Genomic DNA, 21,854 nt, shown 5'->3' with positions numbered 1-21,854 from the left:
CCTGTGCCTATTTGTGATCCTAGGCACTGCAGTTCTGTTCCCCTCTATGCAACATCAGTCACCAGAGGAACTAGGAATAGAGGGGATTCACTGAGACCACTAGATGGCAGAGATTAGTAGCGTCTATCTATAGATTCCATTCTTGTAGCAGGATGGCAGAGGATCATATCACAGGCTCCATAAGAATATCCTTGTATTTAATCTCCAGTGGCAGTTCTTTCCAATGAAAAGCAGCTCAGCAAAAGAGGCAATTTGGACTGGAAAAATGATGTGGGTAGGACCGAGTGTTTAACCTTTTTTCCCATCTGCTTTTCTACGGCAACTCCCCTTCCCAGCTGTTCTTCTCCCTGCCCCTGCCGGGATACAGATGTGCGTTTATTCTTTGATATATTATTGTGCAACTCCATAACTTCTACTTTGCCCATCCCATTAAGTAGCCTTTGTATCACTTATGAAGGAGATTGCTTCTCGCAGTTTTAAGTTCTTGGCAGGAATACAAAAAGTTGTCTTATACGAGGGTTGCCATATTTTAAAAAGTGAAAATCTGGACACAAAAGTTGTTGAGCTTTTTTGGAAATATCAAGGGGAAGAAAATGAAGTTTTTGAGCTATTTTTGAGGAAATTCGGCAAAATTTGACACTTCTGACATGGGTTGCTATGTCTGGGAAATTCGAGACATATGGCAGCCCTACCTTAGACTGACCATGGGCTCATCTAGCTCAGAATCATCAATACTGACAGTTGCCCAAGATTTCAGACGGGTCTTTCCTTGGCCTTTGCAGACAGATGCCAAGGATTGGCTTTATGTGTGTGAAGCATAGGCTACTATCCAACTGCTGTGTCTCATCAGCGCATGGATTTACATGTGTATTCCACAAGCTCCCCAAATCAGCTCCACAGCGTTGGGAAAAAGCCTAGATGTTTGTTGGTGTATTGCCAAACTTGAAATGAGCCTTGAAGTATGGCCTTGAAGCACATTCTTGAGGCATGTCTAAAACTTCTGCTTAGGAAAGAGGCATCTCCCCAGCAACTGGTGTCCTTATCAGGGCACGTCTGGAGGAGGAGATATGCCGTGGAATGTGAGGCAGTCAGTGTTGGTCAGTGTGTCTGCCAGAATTTGTGAAAGTCTGATTTGAGGAGGGTGCAGCAGAGAGTTCCATTGCACATGTGTAAATCCTTGCACTGATGGGACACATTAGTTGGATGCTGCCCTTATAGATTCTACCACTGAGCTATGACTTTTCAGGTTCCAGAAGACTGGTTTTTAATTATCTATTCTGAGGCCTTTGCTGTCCCATTCTTGACTTTCCTGAACTAGAACCTGTAGTTTTGTTGGCCAGTTCAGACATCACTGACAATTTAATCTGGTTTGATTGTTTCATCTTCCACATAATCTGTGAATATTAGTCTGTAGTCTGAGTTCAGTGGCGTTCTACTGATTGCGAAGGAACTTGTAAACCTGAAAATGGAGTCAGGATTCCATCATCATATTAATTAAGTAAATAAATTGTCTTAATTTTAAATTTAATTTGGAAACAGAGTGGCCTCCCCCCCCCCCCAAAAAGGAAAAACATGGCTCTTGATGTTTGATAAATATATATTTAGAAATCTCAATAATACATCAAATGTAGTACAATGATTATAGGGTCTAGGAGTAAATATTTCTTCATCTTTTTGGCTCAAGGAAATGATCACTGCTTACAATTCAAAGTGGCTATCACTGAGCAGCTGTGAAGCAGGAAGGGGACTTATTTGCACACAATTGCATGGCCCCTTGGAACTTTAGCTAAAAACTTGAAACAAAAATAGCAGGCTTTTAAACCCATTTATGGTGACGGGTAGAGAAGCAGATAAAGTCAAGGGAGGAATCCCATGATGGTGGGAAGCATCAGTCCAAAGGGGTGTGTATCACTGAGGTTGTATGGATCACTGAAGATCAGCAAAAAAGAGAGATCACATTGGGAGGAGGTAACAGGAAATTATGGCGAATAGGATCCACTGGGAGGAACATCAAGTAGGTGCTTGGGGATAGGGGAATGTCTTTAATAAGCATCCAAGGCAAATTCTTCTTTCATGTCAATGTTCTTTTATACAATGCCAAATCTTCCAGCTAAGTAATTTTTGTTGTCTTGGGTAGTTGTATTTTTCCCATCACTCTTTTTGGGTGTATCTAAAGCAATGTATTTAATCTGAAAGCCTCCTGCCGTTACTGAAGCATCGGACAAAAACTTCAGTGTCATTACATTACCTAGGATGAGAAACAGAGAAAGAGAAAAATTACTTCTATTGAGGAAACACCTACCCCCCAATAAAACTTCAAAGAATTTTTGAATCTCTCATTCTTTCTGCCAAAACACATGGTAGCATTTTTCTCTTAAGTGCACTCAGAGACACTGTCAAAGATAATAAATGCCACTCAGCATGTGAGCAGGACAGGAATGGGAAACCTGTTGTCTTTGTGATGTTACTGGACTTCCAACTCCCATCAGTCCCAAAGGCCAGGGAAGATGGGATTTTTAGTCCATCACAGGTTCTCCATCCCTGCCCTAGGAAGTAATGCAGAGGTTTATAATACTTCAACCATTCTGCTTCTGTGAATTGGCCTTTGTGACGACCTCTCTGGATGGAATGTTCTGTTGTGCAGTACTTCTTAAGAGTCTGAGAAGTAACTGTTATTGTCTTAGTCCATGGTTGTGTGGAGGTGTGCATGTGTATAATATTACCTGTGCTGATTACATTTTCTGGAAGTTCGTCTCCACAATACCTGAAAAACATGACAGTTGATTTGCTGGTTAAATATAGGCAAGCCAAAATTCAGTAACACACTTGCTGCAGTGGCTACCTAAGCCTTTGCCAGACCAATATCAGCTTGAACTTACACTGGGTGATCTATCGTGAAGGATGCCACCATTATGATGTGTAGAAGACATCAGGTAAGATAATCACATAGAAGTAACTCATATGCCACAACAATGGTAATTTGCAAAGTGGCTGAAGTCCTCAACTGATTTTGGATACTTCTCAACAGATTTGTCACATTTGGCACAAATAGGAACCTTTTCAGGGACTGGAATTTAACATGAAGGAACAGAAAGGCCAGTGACCTATACACATAACACATGTATGTGTATAGGCCACTGTATTATGTATTAACCATGTATTTTGAATGTATTAACCATGACGATAATCTCCCCTTGCCATGTGCAATTCTGTTTGCATGGTTGATAGAAAACTGGTTATCTGAAATATCAACATTTTAGTAACTGAAGGCCAACTGATAGATGATTGCATGCTTTTAGACATGCAAATTGTGTCAGCTGGGAGGGCTGATAAGGAGATCGGGGCAAGCATGAAGTAGGGTTTTAGACCTGTTTCCCCATGCTGTGGCCCTGGGGCAAATCACTCATCTGAATCTGGTATTATTTGTATTGAGAGGAAATCCCCCATTGATGGGAAGTCCAGGAACTTCACTTGAATGAGAGGCAAGAGACCACAAATGAGCTGAGATGAGTTTACTTTCTGCTCTGATATTTTGGAGGAATTGCAGAGTCGGGGAATGGGTGGGGATTGACTGGGAATTGCAACATACTTCCAATGAATGAGTTTGGAAGGATTCCTGGACTGGATCTAAAAGGGCGAGAAACCAAGGAGTGGGGGGAAGTTGGAAAAAGTGTGTGGTTATTAACACTTCTTAGTTCGCTGTTTGTGTAAATAAATGATGTTATTGTTCAGAACCTCTGAGACTGGGTGGTATAAACATATCCAAATAATAGATGTGTGTCGTATCTATATTGTATGGCATTCCCCCCAGCAAAACCTGGGAAGTGTAGTTTACTTTTCAGAGAGCTACAATTCCAGGCACCTCTAACAAATTATAATTACCAGGATGGGAAGCCATATGGTTTAAATGAGCATAAAATGTGGTGGTAGTCTTTTTATTTCCTGGATGAAGTTTCCACGCCCCTGTATGGTGTAATACGTTAAGAAAGATGGAAATTGTTTTACCTGCCAACAAAACCATTTACGTCATCATAGCTGTCGTATATTTCTAAGTAATCAGCCATGCACGCTGTATCGTCTTCAAGATCAAAGTCGAGAAACTGAATTTGAATCCGTTGGCCGTATTTCACCCTTATATGCCAATAACAAGTTTGATCATTTTCATATTCCTTTGGGTAGCCAGGGGTTTTAAAGATGTGCTTTGAATCTGTGAAGATTCCACCGCAGGCTTTTCCTAGGAGAGAAATAAAACAAGAGGGAATTTGCCTTTTGAATTGGGCTGTCACAATGTCAGAGAAGACTTGCAGCGAGACACAGGTAACCAAAATTAATACTGGCACCTGCCATCACTGTAATGTGCCACATCCATATAATCATATTGTATTGTGTTTCTAGTATTTAAGGGAGAATGCTCACCAGGGTACAAAGAGAAGGATATAAAGAGTACTGCTCTACTAGACAGCAGGGAGCCCCAACTTTGAGCTTTCATTTTTTTAAATGAAGAAGAAAGTCTGTAGCCCCTTTAGAATGAAAGTTTCGTTGCAGAGTGGTTTAGAACAACCCTACAGTGTTTCCCCACAGTATTAGACACTTGTTGCAGGTTGAGTTGGGTTGAAGCTGAAAGAGTAAGTCCTGGGAATTGTAGTTTGTGCTTTTTACATGTGTGTTGAATGTGCTTTAAATGCATCGAGTGCAGGCTAAAACAATGCTGCAATATTATCCATTGCTTTTATCCCCACAGTGGAAGTTTGGCTATTGCCTCCAAGTTGAATAATATCACTTACAAAGTACGAAGATTCCCACCCCCCAAATGAAAGGAACAGACGTAAACCAGCCAAGGTCAACAACTTGGTTTGATAATGATGCTCACCACCCAAACAATACATTTGGAAAAGATCTAGCTTGCCTCTCAGAGGAGACAGCCAAACAGGAGGCACAGATAGGCTGACTAATCTGAATTCTAAGAATGAAGGTTGCCTCTCCCTCTTTTCCCTGACATGTTCAACATCTGTGAGGGTTCTCCTCCCCTGAGAGGTTACTCAGCTGCTTATTCACACAGCTTTTTGTTTTGACTTCACATTGATAACTGCAAAGTGTGGTTTCCCCCACCATTTCTCAGAGAGTGCTAGTCACCATAGTGCTTCATGTACTAAACACGTGAACCTGGTTGCTGCAATGATGGCATTTACAAAATGGCAAAAGGAAAGAAAATGTTTCCTGCACCAGAAAACCATGCTGGTTTTGATGGTGAGCTATTATAGTATAAAATGCACTATGAAACATTCCAGCACTGTTAAAGGAAAAGCAATACAATTGGGTTTAAGACTGCATTTACTGTATTTACAGGCACATGAATGCATGTTCATTTAAAAAACAAACAATCATTTTGGAATCTTCTTCTGACACTGCCAGGCAAGCATCTCCCACATGTTCTCCAAACCCAAACCACTTAAATTCCAGCACACCGTCTCCAATGGTATAATTCAGCAGACATAATTTGACCTTGTTACTCATAGGATTAAAAAAATAAATAAAAGTAAGTAGCACAGAACAATAAAGCTTTGTCCTTGATACTGTTTTTCTTTTTTACTGCCCCTTTGTCATCATTTCATTCTCAAGAAATGCTTTTCAGGGGCGAAGAAGAGCGTGCAACAGATCTAGACTTTGCGTTTGTCCACATTTCCACTTGTCTTGTGCATAGAAAGCACGAGTCTAAGTCTGAGCAGTTTCCCCCCTTGCCTCACTCCTTTCTCTCCCCCCCCTTCTTCTGAATTTGATAGTGTTTATTATACAAACCATTAGAAGTAAATTTACACAGCTGTTAATTATGGAAAATGGCACTACCATACTGTGTAACACAGTTTAAGATAGTAGAATAAGGCATTATTCCATTTAAAGGCATGCAGGAAGGGGTTTATTGCATTCCATATTTTTCCTTCAGCTCTTCCACTTTTTAAATATATGCTTTCATTGCATCTTCTTTGGACATTTCTCTCAAGGAATTCCAGGCATCCCACTTGGCCTTGTCTTTGAAATCAAGCATCCCAGGACGGTCTGTATTTACATCTCCAACTGTGGCCTGCTTGTAATGGCTGTAGATATCCAGCACTTCTTGATCTGTTGCTTGGGTCTTCAGCTTCTTGACTTCTTCTGCAGCTTTTGCAAATTCTGCCTATGCCATGGTTGCAGAAGAGCGCAGCAACCCCCTCCCGATGCAACAAAAGGCTGAACTGTGCCCATTGCAGTCTCTTGTCCCAGAGTCTCTCTGCCTCACTCCTTTCTCAGAGAAAACCTGCTTTTTAGGGCTAAATCGGAGCAAATGCGAATCCATTAAAAAAGAAGTTTGCTTTGACTGAGCACTAAAGAGCGGTTTCCCCAGTGGGACAAGAGGAAGTGTCAATAAGCCCCTCAGCAGAAGTACAGTGGTGCCCCGCAAGACGAATGCCTCGCAAGACGGAAAACCCGCTAGACAAAAGGGTTTTCCGTTTTGGAGGTGCTTCGCAAAACGAATTTCCTATGGGCTTGCTTCACAAGACGAAAATGTCTTGCGAGTTCCTGCGGGTTTTTTCCCCTCCCCCCCTTTCCCCAAGCCGCTAAGCCGCTTATCAGCTGATCCTAAACCGCTAAGCTGCTTAACAGCTGATCCGCTAAGCCGCTTAACAGCTGATCCGCTAAGCCGCTTATCAGCTGATCCGCTAAGCCGCTAAACCGCTTATCAGCTGATCCACTAAGCCGCTAATAGCGCTAATCCGCTAAGCCACTAATGGGCTTGCTTCGCAAGACGAAAAAACCGCAAGACGAAGAGACTCGCGGAACGGATTCTTTTCGTCTTGCGAGGCACCACTGTACTCAGTCTCCGTTGATTCTAGAATGAAGTGCTGTGGGTACTCAGCCTGAGGCCAAATAACAGAAGCAATCATTGGAAAAGCAGAGAGTCCCTCAGGCCTGTTTGGGAGGCTAGCCAGAAAGCATTGGGCTTCCCTGAAAATCAAGCATAGGGCTATGTCAGTCATTTTAGAATTGACGCCACTGCCTGCAGAAAATAAGGCCTTGGCAAGAGCTGAGAAGTAAGCCTGGATGTTGCTGGACTCTGGGACTGATGCTGCCTGGGGACTTGCCTCGCCTGCGCAAGCAGCTGTTTTCCTCATAATTCCTTTTCAAGAAGTAAATTTGTTCACAAAGATTTCAGAGGTCTCCAGGATGCTGTCATCAATAGGAAACTGCACAAAGTCTGCCCTGAGCTTTTGGAAGGGAAAGGAGTGGTCAAAGCAGCAGATTAATGATGCATATTTAATTGGCACCTTGTACCTCGTTTTAACTTGTACCTTGTTTTAAATCCTGCTTTATTTCTGTGCCAGCTGGGTGACTTTTAGTGAGCCATTGTTGGAGAACAATATCATCCCCAATATGGAGCTGCTGCTGAAATGTGTAGGGTCCTTGACCATGTGACATCACCACACTGTATATTTTCCGTCCATTTCCCCCACAACATTGGTAGCTTCTAGCAAGACATACCATCATGATCTCTCAATAGGCGGGCAAGTGATCCAACAAGATACATGGGTACACTCAACATGGAATGTCATTTTTGGCAGTAGATCCATGTTGTGGATCTTTTGTTCTTATTTATTTCCTACTTGATTACTGAAGTTTAATTCCTGAATAATATGATGTTCCATCCTTAGTGTGCAACCACTCAGAACTGTATGATTAGACACTCTGGCACAAAATCCCTATGCTAGCAGGTAGCTGGTCTTCAAGGTACTATCCACTGAACTTTTAATTTTGTTTAAAAGTTAATTTTATTTTGATTTTAAATGTGATTTCAAATTGTATTTTAAACTAATTGTTTGATTTTGTGTTTTTAATGTATTATATTTGGTGTTAGCTGCCCTGAGCCTAGTCTCGGCCGGGGAGAGCGGAGTATAAATAAAATTGATGATGATGATGATTACTGGGAAAGTTGTTGCCCAGAAGTGTCCTTATCTTCAGTTAGCTTTATTTGCAAAATAAAAACAACAATTTGCCTCTTAGAATTTCAGGGAGGCTGAATTAAGAACTAGAAGGTATGTACTTTAATGAAAAGTTGGGTATTGAACAGATATTTCCACCCCTTTGTCCCTACAGACGAACCCCGGAGGAAAACGGAAATTTATCAACCACAGCCCTGAATATAAGAAGCTTAAATCCGCAAATCTCTGGGCACTTGTTTTTCTGCTAATCAGAACATTTATGCTAACCAGAGGGGAAGGAAAACCCCGCTGACTTGGAAAGAAGCAGGTGATTTAGGGCGGCTCCCCACTCCATAAAATACCGCCAGCAGATTATGAAATAGGCGCTACATTGCTATGGAGTTCCTTGGATTATGTAATACGTAATGGGGCCCACTAGAAAGGAGCAATCAAGTACTGGCTCTGGAATTTCTCTTGGGAGTATTAAAAAGCACACAGATTTGCAATCGCATGCACACAAAAGCTTATACCCAGAACAAACGTAGTTGGTCTCTAAGGTGCTACTGGACAATTATTATTATTATTTTTTGACTACGAAAATGTTGTTTGTTGCACACTCACCATTAGGGTTGAAGCAGTAAGCATCCCACTTCTCGCTCCTGTTGAGCCGAAAGCCGTAGTCCACAATCCCAGTCTTTCCAAAGCCACAGTTGCTTCCAGGTTTGACAATGGGATAGCCAACTCTTCCTTTCGCTAACCAGCCAGCCGCACACATATGAAACCCTGGGGGATGGAAGGACATGTCATGTACGCCCAGTGCTGGCTTAAGATGGAAACACTGTACTTCAGATTAATGACCTTTTGTTCTTGTTGCCAAAAATGTAATTGACACACAGTTCGCTTAAATTTAATTAAGCCAAGCAAGTGAAACAATTTCCACCCTGGACATAGAAAATGCCTCGTGTATGCTTCGTTTATTTTATTAGAAAATGTGTCATCTTTTTTAACAATGGAAAGGGCTGTTTTCACTTTAAACTAATAAACAACAATTGGATGCAGATGCTTACTAGATCTTAGTCTTAGAACTGCTTTTTAAAGATGTCGGACTAGTGTAAGTCACCGAGTTACTGAAATTCGGGCATTCGCTCCCTATGGCAGTTACCTCTGTTGCATCTCTGTTGCCTGGCATTATCTTCAGGTACTCTCCAGGTTAATATCACTCATCACACTAGTGCAAATAGAAGCCCGTGGATGTAGAGATGTAGAGAAAAACAGCCTATTACCACCTTGCTTAAGACTACCTTAGTGTTGACAAGTCTGGGAGAGTTTCAGCTCTATGAAATAAGCATCTCAGCCTAAAATTGAGAGGTTGACATGTGCCAGGTGTGTATTGAGATCTAGAAAATTGTACTACAACTTAGAATGATAACTTTCTAGGTGGAGGAGTTAGCAAAAGAGTCAGAAGTGTGTGATAGGGCCATTTATCACACACTGTACTCATTTATCAAACGGTCTGGCAATTAATCATTTTGGTTGCTTGCTTTGTTGCCAGATTGCAACTTTCTAGGCCTCTTCACATGTTGTGTGAGGTTGTGCACATTTCATTTTATTGAAGCCATTTATATTAATTGATTCTTGAGCTCACACATCAGTAGTGTTGAACAGCAGCTCCAACAATGATCCCTTTTACTCCATTCCTGTACCCGTTAACTTGGGAGCAAGTTCCATGGGACTCAATGGGGCTTATTTCAGAGTAGACATTGTATAGGATTGTGCTGCACATACCTTTCCCCCTTGGATGTAAGTCCCATTGAATTAGCTATGACCTACAGCCAAGTAGCACATTGCGGATAGTGGGCAGCCTTGATATACAGTGGTACCTCTGGTTACGTACTTAATTCATTCCAGAAGTCCGTTCTTAACCTGAAACTGTTCTTAACCTGAAGCACCACTTTAGCTAATGGGGCCTCCTGCTGCTGCCGCACCACCACTGCATGATTTCTGTTCTCATCCTGAAGCAAAGTTCTTAACCCAAGGTACTATTTCTGGGTTAGCGGAGTCTGTAACCTGAAGCATCTGTAACCTGAAGCGTATTTAACCTGAGGTACCACTGTAATGGAGATTAATAAAACCAAACTGATTTCAATCCATGTCCATAGGGTTCTTAAACTTTCATCTTCGGTATTACTTACATGTCAATTTCTGTAACAAACAGCACTGTTCGTACAGATGTGTTTTTAACAGAAAAGGAAACAGATGAGTGAACTGAAATCAGACTCAATCATTGAACAATCAACAGTGCGGGCAGTTTGTGTGAACATCAAAGGACAAAACGCACTCTGGGCAGCTTTTCTCCATCTCTTGCCTTCTAGATGTTTTGGACTACAACTCCCATCAGCCACAGTCAGCACAGGAATGTCACAGTAGGAAGTTTCCTCACTAAAAGCCCAGTGGTTTTATGTAGCTCTTCTTCACTTTGGGGGACTTTGTGGCATGCAGGAGAATTCCTGCTGGACCGGACTGCCGAATGATCCCATATATTGCGTGCTCATACCTATTTTCCTTGCAGCCTCCAGCTGCTGGTATGTGGCTAGATGTCCTCCTTCATACTGACACACTGCTTTTGCTTCTGCATACGTGAGCTGGTATTTTCCAGACCTTGCTTCTCTATGGTACACTCCTGCCGCTCGTTCTGTGAAGCCAAAGCAACAAACAGTGATCTTTTTCTTTTCTTTTTAAAACAAAGGAAACAGAATTTTGAGGAATCTAGCAGGTGTCCTACTCTTCACGGCTGCCGACAGTTTAGCCCAGGATGCTGTTCCTTGTAATGCGAACATGAGCAATCTATCAAATCTTCTCTGGGTGTCAGTGAGGGAATTCTGCCATTGCTCTTCTGACAGCAAGTAACATTAATTTTAGCATCCACAGATGGCTTTAGAGCACATGAACATTATGTACAGAAACTAGCTTCAAGCCTGACATAGCTTTTAATCAAAGAGCCTTGGGGACTGTAGATTGAGAAGGGGCTAGGGATTCCTTAAAAATTTAATCCTCCGCAACATCACACACACACACATTTATGACTCCAAAAATTTGCTTGGGGGGAGCCAACAACAGTTAAATTGAATGCAAACAAGTCTCAAGCTAGTTTAAAATTGAAATTAGGCTGGCAACTAAATTCTCAAAGTTAAATGCTTTACTGCTGAGTTCCTGGATCTTTTGGCTCTTCCTTACTTATCCTACTGGTCATGACTATGGCTGTCTACCTATTCATCCATGCTTAAGTTCCCAGTTCATCCTTTCTTCCCATGCCTGCCCTTTACTAAGATTTGGCCCTCTCGGTCACAATGTGTCCACATTTTATGCCCAGTCAGGTCCCACATATGGTTCTTTGGCTAGTTCAGATGCAATGCCTAAAACCAGGGATGGAGAATCTGTGGTCCTTCAGGTGCTGTTGGATTCCAAATCCCACCAGCTTCGGCTAGCAAAAATAAAGGATTATGACAGCAGGAGTCCAGCACTATCTGGAGGGTCACAGGTTCCTCATCCCTGGCCTAAACGGTGGTTTGGCATTATTTGAATGAGTCTTCAAGGAGCTTTAGGATAAAATGTTCCTTCCTCCCTTTTCTAATTTGAGGTAAACCATTCTTTGCCACACTGTTTAAACTGGGCAACTCTGGTTTGTACTTGTTCTGCAAAACAGGATCGGCCACCAGGTTTTGTTCATGATTTCTAACCAACAGGCAACATCACACCAATATTTATTTGTTATCTCTACTATTTCATCTCTGCTGCTTGCGGCGGTTGAAGAAACAAATTGTAAGATGCCAAAGTGCAAGTTCTACAGCTATTAGAGGAAATGGTTACAGAAAGACAAAATTATGAGTGCCTGTGCTAATCTGTTGAAAGAAATTCAATACAGCCAGCTCGGAATGGCTTAAAAACCCATAGATTTGGGATGATCAAACATTTGAATAATGGTGTACTTCTGTGGAAGCTGGCTTGGAAAATTAATCAGAACTTGTTCCCAAATGAGGCATGCATAGGACTGTAGCCCAAGTAGAATAGGGATTTGGGACATTTGCAGTCAGCGTAATAATGAGAGTTTCACAACTTGAAACCAACATCTTTTTAAAAAAATCTATTGGATGTTATTGTTGCATATAAAAATGTGTTGTCACAGAAAAAACAGGTAACAGAGGGGGGCTGAAAGGGAGGCAACTAAACAGTATCCAGCAACTTTGATTTAATGAAGGCCTTTGACACTGAATTGTCACTGTTGAGTAATTTTGCCAACACTGATTCACCCCACGAACACTGATTATAATATTAGTACAGGACAAGTCCCCTGCCTAGACCCCCACAAAGACTGGATGATGTGGTATGAAAAACCTTTTTCTTTTCTTTTTTTTTGGCAGAAAGGTCAGCTTATTATATTCCCCCCATCTTCTTAAGTTCTTCCAACTTGGCTAACGACAACAAATTTCAGCAAATGTTTATTGCAACAAATATTCCTGAGCCAATGAATCTACGAAACTGGAAGTGGGGGATGTGATTTTTCCTGGCAGCGAGAATCATAAAGTCCATGTATTCAAAAAATCAACAGCCAGATTCCAGTACGCCCCATACCTCTCCTGTGCTTAAGGAAAATTCATTCAATTCAGGTATGTATGAATTGAAAATGTAAAGCGAGGGATAACAAAGCGCATTTGCAAATAGAAGGACCTTGGGGTTTTGTCACTTTTGCTGGCCAGCATTTTACTCATGGCAGCCAAGGACAGAGATTTCTCTACTGGATGAATAAGTTTGTGCCAAGTTTGTCCTACATTGCGCGCGCGCGCGCGCGCACACACACACACACACACACACACACACACGTGGTGCTGTTTGCCACGCCCCTAACCTATTTCCCAGGGCACATGCCCCCTTTCACCCCCATCAGAGGGAGCTCCTGGGACAGCAACTGTCATCTTCCCCACAACAAAGGACCTGCAATAGCTGTTCTAGTTGGAGGAAGGAATCCCTGTTAATTAGCAACTACAGCTAGATGTATAGTTGTTGTTAAAGAGTTGTTATTTCACAAGAGAGACATTTGCCTGATGTCGTTTGGCTACCTACAGCAGTAAACCGCTGCGTGGTCCTCCCAGGAGACCAAATGTGCCTGGAAAGGCCCATCAGTGTCACGCTGCTCTCTTGGAACAGTGCAGGGAATGAAATAATCATTCAGCATAAATCACAGATAAACAATACAAAGCAACAAGACAAGAGCCCCTGGTACACAACTGGTATAAAACACCCTGCGAGAATAGGAGATGGTAGAAAAGAAAGCCAGTTAACAAAAATAGTCACATGGCAAAGATCTGAATATACATCATGTAATCTAGTAGAAAAGCTTATTAAAAGCTCAGAAGTATTGCTAGGAAGGCAGTGATAATTAGGGGGAAATGGTTGCTTTCCACATTTAATTTCTTTGGGGAAGTTCCTGGATGCAACACAGGGTAGTTTTATTAGTATGTTCTTGTGGGTATTGTTATAATAATATTTTATTGGTGTATCATTGTTCAAAAGTCAATAAGAGAATGTAGGTTTTTCAATCTTAAAACCAAACCAAACCAAAAATTATATATTTTGGAATGAACAAGCTGTTCCTGATAGTCTTCTTTGGGATTTTATTTGCAGTTGCTACAGAAACTACAGCAGTCTGTCTTTCTGACCTGCTCCTGTGGGTGGTCTAGATCTATTGAGAGTAATCAGAAACTTCCATCTCTCTTGCTCTCTTGTAAAAATCATTTTATTGGTATGGACAGGCTTTCAGCATCTGTACTCCACCTTCTCTCCTCAGTTTTTGAATTAAAAATCCACTGTATATACCAAAAATGGTTAAGCCACGTCCCCCCAGATGTTGTGGGACTCCAATTCCCATCGGCTCTACTGAAAGACCAGCAACTTTTTGTTCCTTGAAATCTTTCCATTCCAGATGGTCATTACAATAACTCTGTAACCGAGAAAGTGCCTGAGTTTGCTTTTCCTCTCATTCCCACTCATCTCCTTTCCTTTTGTGCCATGCTTTTTTAGATAATAAACTTGGGGGCAGGAGCTTTCTTATTATTAACATTTGCAAACTCCTTGAGGTGTTATTTTTAGTTGAAGGGTAGGATTAAGATGTTTTGAATAAATAAAAAGCCACAACCAGTGGTCACCATTCCCATTTAAAGAGAACGAGAGTGGTGTTCAATGGTGTCAACTCTTTTTCTAGAAAAGGGCTGCCCTTGCCCCATTATGGTGGGGACTTCTTTTTTTAACATAATTTTTATTAAATTTTGTTAATTTTTGTCACATACCAATGAAATCGTAACATCACTTACATCTTTGCTCATCCTGAGCCTTCACTTCCCCCCTCCCACTCCCTGGCTTTCATAGGTATACCCTTTCGTCTTAGCATCCCTATCTCACCTGAATTACCTTTTTTTAATCCTTAAAGAAATTTACTTCTGTGTTTGTAAACCAGTTCCACATATCAACATTACAAAATATTTTAAGTAAGACCTGCAAACGTTTGCAGATATTTACAATGTTCTTTCATATATTGTATAAATTTACTCCAGTCCTTTTCAAACAGCTCATCACGCTGGTTTTGAATCTTCCCTGTCAGCTTTGCCAGTTCTGTGTATTCAATCATTTTAGCCTGCCATTCTTCCAAAGTTGGAAGTTCCTGCTGCTTCCATTTCTGTGCTGAAAGTGTCCTTGCAGCTGTAGTAGCATACATAAATATAATTATTATACCCAGTAAAAACGCCTCTGGTTTTTTAATAAAAGTATTTTTAAAGACCTTTTCCAGTTCATTATATATCATGTCCCAGAAGGCTTTAGTCTTAGTACAAGTCCATATGATGGGGACTTTGCATGCTGTGCTGATGCTCCATTTTTCTCTTCTTCCTCTGCCCTAGTGGTTAAGAGCGGTAGACTCGTAATCTGGTGAACCGGGTTTGATTCCCTACTCCTCCACATGCAGCTGCTGGGTGACCTTGGGCTAGTCACACTTCTCTGAAGTCTCTCAGCCCCACTCACCTCACAGAGTGTTTGTTGTGCGGGGAGGAAGGGAAAGGAGAATGTTAGCTGCTTTGAGACTCCTTAGGGTAGTGATAAAGCGGGATATCAAATCAAAACTCCTCCTCCTCCCTACTGAGTAATTGAGAAGATAATGAGTGTTATTTCCTTCCCTTGTACATGCACGTAACAGTCTCTGCTTCTTTTCATCTCATTTCTCTAAACATTCTTGAGCCACACTTGACCCCTTTGAAAGCTGCCTAAGGACTCATAGGCCAGTTTCATTTCATGAGCATCCTTAGCTCATCAATATAGACCAGTTTCTATAACTACCCAGAGAGGTGCAGACATTGTAATGGCGGTGGACCCTTCATTGGAAGTCTTCAAGCAGAAGTTGTATGACCATCTGTCATGGATGCTTTAGCTGAGATTCTTGCATTGTCCTCTAGAATCCTTTCTATGATTTTTTGACTGTACCATGGAGTTGAGTTGCATGCATTTGCATTGGAGAAATGAGGGGATTAGTGCTGACACCAAAAAGCAGGAAATCCGCCAGCTGGATGCTATTACAATAGCTGTAAAAAGCTGTCCTCTCAAATGGCAGAGGGCTCAGGAAATAATTATCCCTGGGAGTCCTGGACGAAACTTTTCTCAAATGTTCCATGCAGATTGCAAGCCCATCTGTGCACTTAGAAATATTTATGCTTACAGGAGGGAGGGCTGTGTAAACGAATTAAGCCTTGGACATTGCGTTTTTCCACAACAGAAATTTAAACCCATATTCTATCAGGGGCACCAGAGGTGGGTAGCTCAGAAACACCACCACTGTCTTGTAGCTTAAATTGGGATAACATACAAAAACTGCTTGCAAAAATGTGTTTATTGGGAGAAATTCAAACTAAACTGAATTTCCATGTGGAAATGTGGTGAACGGAATTTGAGATGGGGAAAAAAATGGGAATCTGAAAGACACAAAAATTGGCAGATTCATTCATCCCAACTCAGGTCTCCCACATTTCCCCTATATCAAACCGTATCAGCAGTATCCCTTGCTTTCTATTCCACTATGTTATTGGATTAAGATGGTAGTTCCAAGGAGTATGGTATTTATTACTGCTGCTCAGCTCTGGAATAATCTGCTGGAGAAGTTATTGGTAAGAAATTGCACACAGGGCGTACAATATATAGTTTCTGTTCACTTTCAATTGATCCATTTTTCAGTTAGGCTATTTTTGTTTTTGTTTTTACTTGCTTTCAACAGTGTTGATTTGCTGTTTTGTTTTATTCCTGGGTCTTTGGTTTTACTTCTGCTTACCTACTTTGAGCCTTTGCAGTGGCATAGCGTGGGGGGTGCAGGGGGGGCCCGGCCGCAACATCTGGGGGTTAGGGTTAGGGGGCGCAAATCCACGGGTTAGGGGGCGCAAATTACTTGCCTTGCCCCGGGTGCTGACAATCCACGCTACGCCACTGAGCCTTTGGAAAAAGCGAACTATAAACAACTGGAATGCATACCTATACATACAGCCTGACAACCACCAGGACCCCGTGCTGCATGGCCTATTCCTTTTAGTGCCAACACACAGTGTTGTTATCAGAGCAGGACTTCAGGGCAGACATCCACTAGAATGATCAGGAGGATCCCCCCCCAAGCAGCAGGGCAGAGGGATCACACTCTGAAGTATGTGGAATATTTATTAATTCCTGTAACCAAAATGCATGTACTCCTTGATAGGAGAAAAACCTCTAAGTAGTTTGCAAAAAATATAAAATAAAACATTTTTAATTAAAAAAATGAAAGCCAGTATTTAAATCATTCAAAGCATGGTTAAAATCAACAGTAGCTAAAAAGTGATAAAATACATATAACTTCTGAACGTCTGGATAGGGTTGCCTGAACAATAACAAATATTAAGCAGTTGCCAAGAAGAATACAGGGAAGGCACCTGTCTGATGACTATAGGGCAGGGAGTTCGAAAGTGTAGGTGCTGCCATGCTAAATGACTGATTTCTTGCAAATGTGGAACAAGTCTCATGGGGCACTTGTAACAGTGACCATTATGCAGATCAAAGTAGTCAAACGGGCACATACAAGGTAAGGCAATCTCACAAATAAACTGGTCCCAAGCTGTTAAGGCAGTGGTTTTCAACCAGTGTGCCATGGCACCCTGGGGTACCTTGAATGATGGCCAGGGGTGCCGCGGGCAACACTGGCCTCCCTCCCTCTAGCATCTCTGCCTCGCCAAGGCTTGCACGGTTGTTTGTTGCAGCATCTCTGGCTACAAGCTCCACAGGCGAATTGTGCCTCTGGGGCTGGCCAGGGAGTGCTAGTTACCTGGAGTTACCTGGTGGCCTTGGAGCAAGCAAGCAAGCAGGCAAGGGAGCCCAGGCAGCCAGCCCACCAGCCCTTGCTGTTGGGCATGGGAGGACAAGTGAGAGGCCAGGCAGGCAGGCAGGCAGGCACTGCACTGGCCTTTCTTGTGCTTGCTGTGAGCAAGGCCTGCCTGGGAGCCCAGTGCTGAAGGGGAGCCTTTCCGCCATGCAGGCCCTGCAGTACCCACTGCTGCCACTGCTACCTCCCAAAGTAAGGTGCTGGCCTCACATTCACCTTTGGCCAGTTTCCATTGGGCCACTACGGCAGGGCGCATCCTGCCCCTGTGGGGCAGTGTGAGGACATGCTTCTCTTTGGGGCATGGGGAGGCAGCTCAGAGAACAGGGGAAGTGGTGGCAGCTGCCCACAGGACTCCCAAGGAGAGGGGAGAGGAGATGAGGCTGAGGGAACACTCCAAAAGGGAGAGCGTTCGAAAAAGGGTGAGAGGCTGCCAGCAGGCAAGGGGTGATATAACTGGGCTCCTGAGCCCCACAGGGGTGCCGCAGAAAGAATGTAGTTGGTCAAGGGAGCTATGGACTCAAAAAGGTTGAAAACCTCTGTGTTAAGGGATTTATATGTTCATATTGAACTTGGCCTAGAAGCAAATGGGACAAGCAGCTTTAAACGTATGGTGTGGATGTCACCTCAGGAAAAAGAATGTGTTAACCCCAGCTAAAATATAGTGCAGCTTGACTTTAAAGAAAATGCTGATTTTTCACACAATGCAAGTGCTACCCTCAAGGAAGATGCTTGACTCTTGCAAGACAAAGAAATAGGAACCTTGCCTCCCTGCACTGCCAAGCCTAAGTGCAGCACAAAGTTTCATTGTGACCGCGGTTGACAGCATGGTAAAGCCCCACATGCTGTGTTCTCAATTAACACATCCCTTCCTCAGTGCCTGTAATTAAATAAAGCCGGAGTCGCCAATGCGGTACCCAACAGATGTTGTGGACCACAGCTCCCTGCATCCCACTGACCATTCCATCACGCAGGCTGAGGCTGATGGAAACTGTAAGCTAAAACATCTGGAGGGCAGCACCATGTTGGCCACCCCTGAAATAAAGAGTAAACTGCAATGCGAATTCACAACCAGCATCGTGTGTAGTTAAGGCCTCTATATTGGTTTGTGCGCTGGGAACGTATTGTTTCACTCAAGTGTTTTATTGCGCCTTCCTCATCTCCCTGCCACATTTACAATTCATGAGTAAGATACTCTGACATTCAGGATTTTTCTGCACTCCTCTGACTATATTTCCATCACATACTACCCAGTATGTTCCTTTGCATACTACCCAGTATCGTTAGGACCTAGGTATTACTCTACTAGTGGTTCTGAAAGGGCTAGCTAATTTTATGTTAAGCAGCTATACACCATAAACAATCAAAAGTTGGTTAGGATAAAAGCAAATGTCACTTCCTGACATCCTGGAGAGCTGCCACCCATTAATGTAGGCAGGGGTTGGGGAACCTATGGCCTTTCTGTTTTCGTTGGGACTACAGATGCCATCATCCCTGGCCATTGAGCATGGGAGTTGGAGTCCAGCAATATTTGGAAGCCTACAGGGTTCTCATTCCTGGTGTACACAGTCCTGAGCTAGATGGAGAAGTGGTCTAACAGGTAGGTCAAAGATAGCTTAAATATGATCTCTGTGCCTTAAGTCCATAATCCACCCACATGTCATGCATGTATTTTCTGGGAAGTGGTTTCCAGCAAGTCCAAATGTGCTTCTTAGAACGGTCTTAATCAGGAATGGATTGCGTTCCACTGAAACGCAAGTAACAGAAAGGCTCAATGACCTGTTCTTTAACAAAAACCCCAGAGGGGAAAGAATGGATCTGTCATGGTCTTGGGTTGTAACACTTAGCGCTCTTTCTTGATCATAAGCTCCTTTGTACTGAGCTGGGCTGAGCGTCGCGCTGGCAACTTCTAAACATACCCAAGTCGTGTACCTGAATGTGTTTTCCACCCCCTCAGACATCACATTTGAAGCACATGGTGTAAAGTCTCGTAGTTTGACCTTCCTGCACCTTAGCCTGGGGGGGGGGAGACATTTCTTGCAGAACAGCTGTGTTTAAATGGACAAGACTGCCCGAGTTTAAATGACCTTTGTATGGCAGCCTTTGTTGTTTCATTTGTAAGTAATATCTTGACCACATGAGACTTTTTCTAGGGTTTCTATGTTAGCTGCCAGAGGATATACCCAGCGGTGTGCTTCATGGCTAAGGATGCAGCCCTGAGGTCACTTTTGGGGCAGCATTTTATTTTGTGGCAAAAAAGATTTCTGCATTGCAGGGGGTTGGACTAGATGACCCTTGGGGTCTCTGCAATTCTATTATTCTATGCCAGTATAAAGTGGAACTAGATTAGAAGACACAGAGCTATTATTGACAATACTCCACCCCCCTTCTCTCCACCCCAATTCTCCATCTATTTCTGGTTCTGCCAAGAGAGACCATTACCAAGATACTGAACAGGCTCCATTCTTTATTTTCCTAAGTAAAATTCAGCTGTTCCGAAATAAGAGGGAAGGCAGGAGGATGCTAGAATAAGTAAGACATAAGAAAGTCAAAAGACAGCAGGAGAACAAAAATGGGATACAGAGAATGGGGAAGTACAACTGCTCTGAAATGTTTTTTAAAACCACTTCTTTCACAATGTATATTTCCCAAAATATCTGTATATGAAGCATCAAGGAATTTCATATATGTACAAGGCAAAGGCTGATGTGTATCTTGCACAGCTGTTTCTGTTTAGTTCTCTCACTCTCTTGCTCTCACACACATTCTCTAGAGGTTTAGTTTTCCATTCATCTCAAGCTTTCAGATAATATCATTCTCCCAGCTCATATTTCTAGGCATTCTTTTTCACGAATGAAATGTCTGCACCACTTTTTTTTTAAAGTAAAATAAAGAACATTAAGCCAAAACAATGCAAATGAATTCTTGTTCAGCTGCAGCAAGATGCTGCCTTTAAATCAATGGGACGTGACAACTGAAGCAGCGATTTGGAAAATGTTGTGGGTATCCCTGAAGCCAAGGCTTTGCAAATGGAAACAAATGAACAAACAAAACGAATAAATGAAAAACCTCTTACCTAGCCAGATAGAGTTATGTAGAACTCCGTCCTTGAACCCCCAGCCAGCAGCTGTATCCCACAGCAAGGCAAAGAGAAAAATCAACACAATCATATCTTCTGTTAAGAGTATTTTGCAGTCACTGTTGAAGCGGGTCTGGAAAGACTCCTTCTAGCAGCTGCTGACTTTCTAGTGGAACATCTGGCTGCCAGATCTTATATAGTGTTTTCATCTGTGAGGTCAGCAAGCCTGCTCCAATTGAACATGCTGTAGTATTGCTCACACATTAAAACTTCCCTGATTTTTTTGTAAGTCTGACTCATTTTACGTTTCCCTTACATGAGTCTCCAAAGTCTACAGCATCCAAGTAAAGGTTTAATTCCTCATTTGCCAAAGCAAACATATTATTTTCAAACAGTTAAATATCTCTTTTCTTTTTTGGGGGAACCTCCTTCTTTTGACACTGAAACGGCAATCTGCTTCACACAATTTTGCTCTTTTTACTGTATTTTTTTTACCTGTTAACTATCTTCTTTCCCTCCCATAACCATCGTCACTTATTTTGATTCTCAGACAGCAAGCTGCTCTACACAATTCCGCCTTTGTAAAAGCATAACAACTGAATCCTTTGCAGGATAATTTGACTGTAGCTTCAGGCTGTCGCAGACATGCTTTCATGGAGCGGAAAAGCTTCTAACCCTGACTGGAGAACCAGAGTGAGAACTTCGCCGCTCTGGCCCGCCATCCAGGTTCCTCGTGCTTGGTGCCCTGATAGGGCAGTTAAAACATTTGGCTTGGTGGGCTTTCCACCATACAATACAGCTGGTCCAGGGCACTTAAAATGGCCAGCCACTGGGACAGGACTCCTCGCTGCACCTGGAATGGAAGGCATGCCGCAAGGGGCTGCGACTGCCACCCACCCTGATTGTAGGGTAAGTGGCCATTTTGGAATAACCAAGATGTAGGAATCTACAGCTATTGCTTTCATTTTTAGACACCTTCAGATCACTAATTTTAGGATAATAAATTCATTTTTTAACCCCACTAACTTTTAAGTTAGAAAGAGATACAAAGCACACAATGAATTGAGGGAGTTCCTCCATGGCTTTTGTGTTCCAACATGCCTCTTTTGTACTCAGAGTTTCTAACATAAGGCACAGCTATAATATGGCATTGAGGAACCCACTCTTCCAACCAAAAGTTGACGATATTGGCTATGGAGACCCACTGTGGGCTTTATGTCTGCACATGGAAGGATTTCCCATAGGGCAGAAGCCTCTAGGTCTCTTGTCCTACTGCAATGCACTCTACGTGGGGCTACCTTTGAAGGTGACTCGGAAACTACAACTAATCCAAAATGCGGCAGCTAGACTGGTGACTGGGGGCGGCCGCCGAGACCATATAACACCGGTC

General features: G+C 42.6%; 1 protein-coding gene and 1 pseudogene across 2 annotated transcripts; both read right to left on the bottom strand.

Annotated features, from left to right (window-relative positions):
- Nucleotides 1-1,579: 1,579 nt before the first annotated feature.
- Nucleotides 1,580-20,833, bottom strand: TNFAIP6 (TNF alpha induced protein 6). The gene is made up of 6 exons (XM_083495003.1): nucleotides 20,462-20,833; nucleotides 10,507-10,644; nucleotides 8,574-8,735; nucleotides 4,006-4,234; nucleotides 2,724-2,764; nucleotides 1,580-2,248 (listed from the first exon to the last, which is right to left on the bottom strand). Exons 1-6 carry the CDS (start codon nucleotides 20,553-20,555, stop codon nucleotides 2,088-2,090), a joined length of 825 nt encoding a protein of 274 aa, XP_083351129.1. The 5' UTR covers nucleotides 20,556-20,833; the 3' UTR covers nucleotides 1,580-2,087.
- On the bottom strand, nucleotides 4,246-7,521 carry LOC310711140 (acyl-CoA-binding protein-like; annotated as a pseudogene). Its single transcript has 2 exons — nucleotides 7,516-7,521; nucleotides 4,246-6,172 (listed from the first exon to the last, which is right to left on the bottom strand). The product of its transcript is annotated as an acyl-CoA-binding protein-like (transcript).
- Nucleotides 20,834-21,854: the final 1,021 nt, after the last annotated feature.

The sequence above is a fragment of the Podarcis liolepis genome (genome assembly GCF_965112155.1).
Source record: "Podarcis liolepis genome assembly, chromosome: 1".
Taxonomy (NCBI): domain Eukaryota; kingdom Metazoa; phylum Chordata; class Lepidosauria; order Squamata; family Lacertidae; genus Podarcis; species Podarcis liolepis.
Note: the sequence above shows the minus strand (reverse complement) of the source record. Positions and strands in the feature narration are given on the sequence as shown.